General features: G+C 59.5%; 1 protein-coding gene across 1 annotated transcript; it reads left to right on the forward strand.

The window, feature by feature from the left end:
• Positions 1–5: 5 nt before the first annotated feature.
• On the forward strand, positions 6–5,532 carry LOC104398135 (zinc finger protein 777-like; the record flags this gene model as incomplete). The annotated part of the gene is made up of 7 exons (XM_010008185.1): positions 6–56; positions 665–791; positions 1,629–1,817; positions 2,929–3,077; positions 3,363–3,510; positions 4,145–4,258; positions 4,624–5,532. Coding segments are annotated over 7 exons (1,687 nt in total), but the record flags the coding sequence as incomplete, so codon positions are not given.
• Between the last annotated feature and the right edge of the window lie 1,052 nt (positions 5,533–6,584).

Genomic DNA, 6,584 nt, shown 5'->3' on the forward strand with positions numbered 1-6,584 from the left:
ACAGGAACTTCTGGATCCTGCGGCTGCCCCCAGGCTCCCGGGGAGAGATCCCCAAGGTACTGGTGTCCAGCTTGGCCCCTGGAAGGGGCTCTGGAAAAGGGTGGGAAGTGCTGGAGCAGGTGTAGCTGTGACACCTGGGGGTCATGTCATAGGATCATGAGATGGTTTGGGTGGGAAGAGACCTTGGAGACCATCCAGGCCCCCCCTGCCACAGGCAGGGACACCTCCCAGCAGCCCAGGCTGCTCCAAGCCCCATCCAACCTGCCCTTCAACACCCCCAGGGATGGGGCAGCCACAGCTTCCCTGGGCAACCTGGGCCAGGCTCTCCCCACCCTCACAGCACAGAATTTCTCCCTCACATCTCAGCTCCAGCTCCCTCTGCCAGCTGGAAACCCTTCCCCCTGCTCCCATCCCTCCCTGCCCTTGTCCCAAGTCCCTCCCCAGCTTTCCTGGAGCCCCTTCAGGCCCTGGAAGGTGCTCTAAGGTCTCCCTGGAGCCTTCTCCTCTCCAGGCTGAACACCCCAGCTCTCTTGGCTGCTCCCCAGCCCTGACCTGACCAGGCTTTGCTCTGTGCCTGCAGCAGCCCAAGCCGAGCACTCGCTGCTCACCCCTGGTTCCCAGTTAAGCAGCTGAAGCCACCCACAGGTCCCCTTTGTGGTTGCAGGTGCCGGTGACGTTTGATGACATCTCCGTGTACTTCAACGAGCAGGAGTGGGAGCGGCTGGAGCGCTGGCAGAAGGAGCTGTACAGGGCTGTGATGAGGGGCAACTACGAGACCCTCATCTCCCTGGGTAAGGCACGTGGCACGAGGATGTCTTCTTTTGCAAAAGCTTCCCAAGGACTAGGGAACCAGATCCCAGGCTCAGGGAACCATCGAGATCTTCCAGTGCAGCTCAGGAGTTATCTGGGGGAAGGTCTGAGAACTGCACCTGGGGCTGGTTCCTGTTGGAAAGTGACAGGGACATCTGGTCCCCCTTGGGAAGAGCTGACCTGGTCACCCTCCATCTGCCCGAGGGCTCCCAATGTGTTCCTGGGTGAGGATCAGGGTGGGGAGAGCCTGGCCCAGGTTGCCCAGGGAAGCTGTGGCTGCCCCATCCCTGGCAGTGCTGAAGGGCAGGTTGGATGGGGCTTGGAGCAGCCTGGGCTGCTGGGAGGTGTCCCTGCCCATGCAGGGGTGGGACAGGGCGGACTTCACAGTCTCTTCCCACACAAACCAGTCTGGGGTTCTATAATTCTACAATTTGGGCTCTAAGAAATCCTCCTCCCCCAGAAGCTGATCCCTGGACGTGTCCCATCACCTACTGCTCCCTGCAGCTCCTGCAGTTTGAGGCTTCACTTTTCTCAGGAATATTCCCTGGAACAGAGCAGACCTGTTCCCCTCTGCTCCATCAGACACAGACGTTGCTCCAGGGTGGGAAGTTCTGTCCCCACAGCAGCAGGGAGGGGAACGACCCTGCCAGTTGGTGCTAAAGCTGAAACGGGAGGAAAATGTTAAAAACAGAGACTTCCCTTCTCCTTTGAGAGTTTTGGTTCATGTTCTGGGGATGAAAGGGTCCCCCTGGGGGTGTGACACAGTGGAGGTGCAGGCAGGTGCTGATGGAACCCACTGTTCTCTGTCCCCTGCGCAGACTACGCCGTGTCCAAGCCTGACATCCTCTCCAAGATGGAGAGGGATGAAGATCTTTGGTTTAAAGAGGGGCAGGAGCTCCCCCAGACACGTTTGGGAGACAGTCAGGAGCTCCCCCAGGAACCAGAAGAGATGGACCATGTGGAAGAGGCTTTGGAGGAAGATGAAGTCCCCATGGACACCAACATGGGTAAGTGAGGTGGGTCCAGGAGGAGGTGGCAGTTCCCCTCCCAGCTTTCTCAGGAGATCCCCCAGCAGGGTCTTCATTAGGAATCAACTGCTCTGAGGTTCCATGGAGTTCCTTGGATCATTCTTCCAAGAGGAATGTTTGTGCTTGGTCAGTTGAATCCCGTGGAGAAAACCAGGCAAAGCCAGTCAGGAGGGGCTGGGCTGAGGTCTGGAGCAGTGGGACAGACCTGACATCCCCTCCAGTCCTGTCTTCTGGGAATGCTTCCTCACCTGACAGCATGTGTGAGGTTCCTGCTCACCTTGGGGAGCCAGGAGACGTGGTGGGAAGTGAGGAACCTGGGGCCCTGTGGTGAGGGGAGGCAGCTGGAGCTGGGGGAGCAGAGTGGGCAGGAGAGCCCCAGGCAGGGAGGGGTGGGAAAAGCTTCTGTGCAGAGTAGAGGAAGAGGCTGGGCAGGAGGTGCTGGAGAGAGACAGACCCTGAGGGAGCCAGGAGAGGAAAGGTGTGGGCAGGGCTGTGATCCAGAGCTCCTTCCTGCAGGACAGGGGTGCTGGGGTTCAGGAAGCCCCAGGAGGGGCAGGGTGGGCTCTGTCCTGAGGGAGCGTCACCCAGGAACCATCCTGGCCCCACAGGGTACCTGAAACTTCTTCACTGGGAGGGTGACAGAGCCCTGGGACAGGCTGCCCTGAGAGCTGGTGGAGCCTCCTTCCCTGGAGACATTCCAAGCCCACCTGGGTTCCTGTGGGATCTGCTGGAGGTGACCCTGCTCTGGCAAGGTCTGGATGATCTCCAGAGGTCCCTGCCAACCCCACCACTCTGGGGCTCTGTGTCTGGGGCTCTGTCAAGGGCTCCCAGGAAGAGATGTCACCCAGAGGGGCTGCCCCTCCCCTGTGAGGTTTTAGTGCAGGTTCTGTTGCTCAGATCTCTCTCCCAGCTCTGCTCGTGGCTGGATCCTGCCCTGGGCCACACGAGCAGCTCCATGTTTCCCGTTGGACCACAGATGTGTCCCCATGCTGGGGCTGGGGACAGCAGGGTCACCCTGAGAGGGGGACAGAATAAAGGTGCAGGCAGGTGCTAACGAAACCCACTCTCCTCTGCTCTGTCCCCTGAGCAGACCACGACGTGTCCAAGCCTGGTGTCCCAACCCAGAAGAGCGATGAAGAGCTCTGCCTCAGAGAGGGGCAGGAGCCCCCACAGAAAGATGTGTCAGACAGTCAGGAACCCCCTCAGACAGGTGTCCCAGAGGGCCAGAAGGCCTCTCAGGTAGGTGTCCTGGATGGTCAGAAGCCCCCTCAGACAGGTGTCCCAGATGATCAGGAACCCCCTCAGGCAAGTGTCCCAGATGGTCAGAAGTCCCCTCGGACAGACGTCCGGGATGGTCAGGAACCTCCTCAGACAGGTGTCCCAGATGGTCAGAAGTCCCCTCAGACAGGTGTCCCAGATGGTCAGAAGTCCCCTCGGACAGATGTCCAGGATGGTCAGGAACCTCCTCAGACAGGTGTCCCAGATGGTCAAAAGTCACCTCAGACAGGTGTCCCAAATGGTCAGAAGTCCCCTCGGACAGACATCCAGGATGGTCAGGAACCCCCTCAGGCAGGTGTCCAGGATAGTCAGAAGCTCCCTCAGACACCAGAAGAGACAGACCAGAAGAAATCAGCTCTGGGAGAAGATGAAGCCCCCACAGCAGCTGGCAGAGGTGAGTCAGGTGGGTGCCAGGAGGACTCGCTGCCCTGGGTCTCTCTGGTCTCCTCACAGTGTCCCTGGGAGCAGGCACAGCAGCTCACCCTGCTCAGGGGAGCGTGGCCAGGGAGGTGCTGCCAGGGGAGATGGGAGGGGTTGGAGGGCCTGGTGTGAATGCTGCCCGTGGCCTGGCTGTGGAGGGTTGGGGAGGAATGAGGTTGCTCTGCAGAGGTGACAGCAGCTGGGACATCAAAATGACACCTCACGTGCTTTCCATAGACGTAGAGAAGTGTTTGGGTTGGAAAAGCACTTTAAGATCATGGAGTCCAACCGTGGCACTGCCAAGGCCACCCCTGCCCCACATCCCTCAGCACCATCTCTAGGCCTTGGAAACCCCTCCAGGGATGGGGTTTCCTGACAACCCTTTCCAGCCAGGAATTGTTCCCAAGAGCCAATCTGAACCTCCCCTGGCACAACTTGAGGCTGTTTCCTCTCATCCTGTTGCTTGTTCCCTGGAGCAACACGTGACTTCTCGAGCTGCAGGCTTCTCTGGCTCTTCCCTGTGCCCCCAGCTCATCCCTCACACCAGAGCAGGAAGCTGTGAGCTCTCCACAGCTGTTTACAGCTGCTCCTCTCTTCTCTGCAAACAGCCCTTCCCAGCCTGGTGAAGGACATCACGTCCCTGAAGGCACAGGAAGAGAAGCTGTGCAGGGAGGATCAGCCTGGGACAGAGATGGAAGCGGATTCGGAAGAGTCCGGCACAGGTGAGGAGCCACATGCAGGGAACAAGTGTGTCCAGCAGGAAGGAAGAAGCTCCCAGCTCGGTAACATATTCAAAATGGGGAGGGAGAAGAAAGTTTCAAGTTTATCAGCAGGCATGGGAGGGAGCTGCTGTTGGGCCTGGAAGTGCAGGGGCTGGAGCACAAGTGTGAGCAGGAGCAGCTGAGGGAGCTGGGGGTGTCCAGCCTGGAGCAAAGGAGGCTGAGGGGAGACCTGCTGGCTCTGCAGCTGCCTGAGAGGAGGTTGGAGCCAGGGGGGTCGGGCTCTGCTCCCCAGGAAGGAGATTTAACCCCAGCCTGAGCTGCTTGTGGGAGGGTGGGTGAGCAAGGCCTGCATGGTTCCCTTTCAGAGGAAGGCTGCTCGCTGGAGAACGAAGCGGCGTGTGAAGGAGCTTCTGAAAACATCCAGGTGAAGAAGGAAGAGGAGCAAGAGGTCTCTGCACCTTCTCCCAGCTCAGACCTCCAGAAATGCCCCAAAAATGAGAAAGCCAAGAGCAAGAAGAAGCCCAACAGGTGCGAGAGCAGCAACCTGCTGATGGGGAACTGCCGGCGGGGCTACGTGCGGGAGTGGTCCCACCCCTGCACCGAGTGCGGGAAGCGCTTCCGCCTCAAGATCAACCTGATCATCCACCAGCGCAGCCACGCCAAGGAGGGGCCCTACGAGTGCGGCGTCTGCGAGATCAGCTTCGCCGACAAGCGCCATCTGGACCTTCACCAGAGCATCCACATCAAGGACAGGGCCTTTGGAGCCAAGGTCTGGGGGAACGTCCACCCGGAGCTGCGGATCCGGCCGAGGAGGAAGTTTTGCGGAACGCTCTACGGGGGTGGGCACAGCCTGGGCACTGGGACGTGTGCTGGGGGGTCCTTGCTGGGCCAGCACAAGGAGGAGCCGGACAGAGGGAGCCTGCAGAGCTCCAGGCCCTCTTGGAAATGCACCTTCTGCAAAAAGACACTCTCCTGCAGCACCTCCCTGCAGCGGCACCTGCAGACCCACATGCAGAACAGGCCCTACTGCTGCAGCACCTGCAACAAGGGCTTCACCCGCAGCACTCACCTCGTGCGCCACGAGAAGATCCACGAGCGCCAGAGAGCCCAGGCTGCCCAGCTCCAGCACCAGGCACCCGGGTCCCCGGGGACCCCTGGGGGTGGGAACGTTCCTCACCCACCAGCCCAGGAACCCGAGAGGAACGTTAGTCCTGCAGCCAAAGCCCCTGCAGCCAACGGGCTCCCGGATGGTCCTGGACAACCTGGATCGCCGGGTAAGAGCTGCCAGGGCAGGGCTGGGAAAGGCATCCAGCCTGTGGTTAAACTGGGAAATAGGGCAGTGGTTTCGGGAACGACAGAGAAATGACACCACGAGTGATCCCAGCTACTTGTGCCCCTGGAGAGAAACCATGGGGGGTTGTGAACCACCTGCCTGGAGTTTAGGAGCTTTCCTTAGTTGTAGAAGGGAGCAAAAGCTTGGATACCACCGCAGAGAGCCAACTGCAGAAGCTTCCAGTGACCCCAAATGCTTCACCGTTCCTCAGGCTCTCCTGTCTGCTGGCTGATGCACAGAGCTCCAGGTCCATCTCCTGCAGCTGAACTGCCAGCAGCAGCTGAGCTCCCCTGTTAGGTGATGCTGGAGCTGACCCTTTGGAAAGGCAATTCCACGATGAAAAGGACAGGGAGAAAGGAGGAATCCAGCTGGTGAGCCAGGTGGGATTCCCAAGGAGTTTTCACTGACCAAGTTTCTTGACCAAGATGCTGGATGAAGAGAACGTGGCATCTCCGACACCCCCATCGTGTCCTGGCTGCTCTGGGGGATCCCCCACCATGGGGAGATCCACCAACCCGAGGAGATCCACCAACCCCTCCACCAGGCTGGGAACACCCCAGCATTCCATCAACAGACACGTAGAAGAAATCCAACCACAATCATTTTCCACTTGTGAGGCTGCTGGGCCTGTTCCAGAGGCCAACCTGCCAGAGCCAGAAACCCCCTGGAGAGCCGATTCCCCCAGGACCAGCCTGCACAGGTGGAGTCACTTTAGAAACACTGAACGGGTGGGATCACCCCGGGGCTCCTGCACAGGACCAGCCCCTCTGCTCCGAGTCAGGGCAGAAGCTTCTTCTCCAAACTGCAAAGTGTCCCCTAGTGCCACTGTCACTAACCCTAGGGAGACTGATTCTGCAGACTGGGTCTGCCAACTACCTCAAGTGTCTTGTGAAGTGAGACCTGCCCGAGGGCAGGCAGAGCAACGGGAGCCTGGCAAGCCATGGGAGACGGGCTGGATGTGGCTCCAGTGTCCCCAGGGATCTCTTGAACCGT

This window comes from Chaetura pelagica, unplaced genomic scaffold (assembly GCF_000747805.2).
Source record: "Chaetura pelagica isolate M959 unplaced genomic scaffold, ChaPel_1.0 scaffold1122, whole genome shotgun sequence".
NCBI lineage: Eukaryota > Metazoa > Chordata > Aves > Apodiformes > Apodidae > Chaetura > Chaetura pelagica.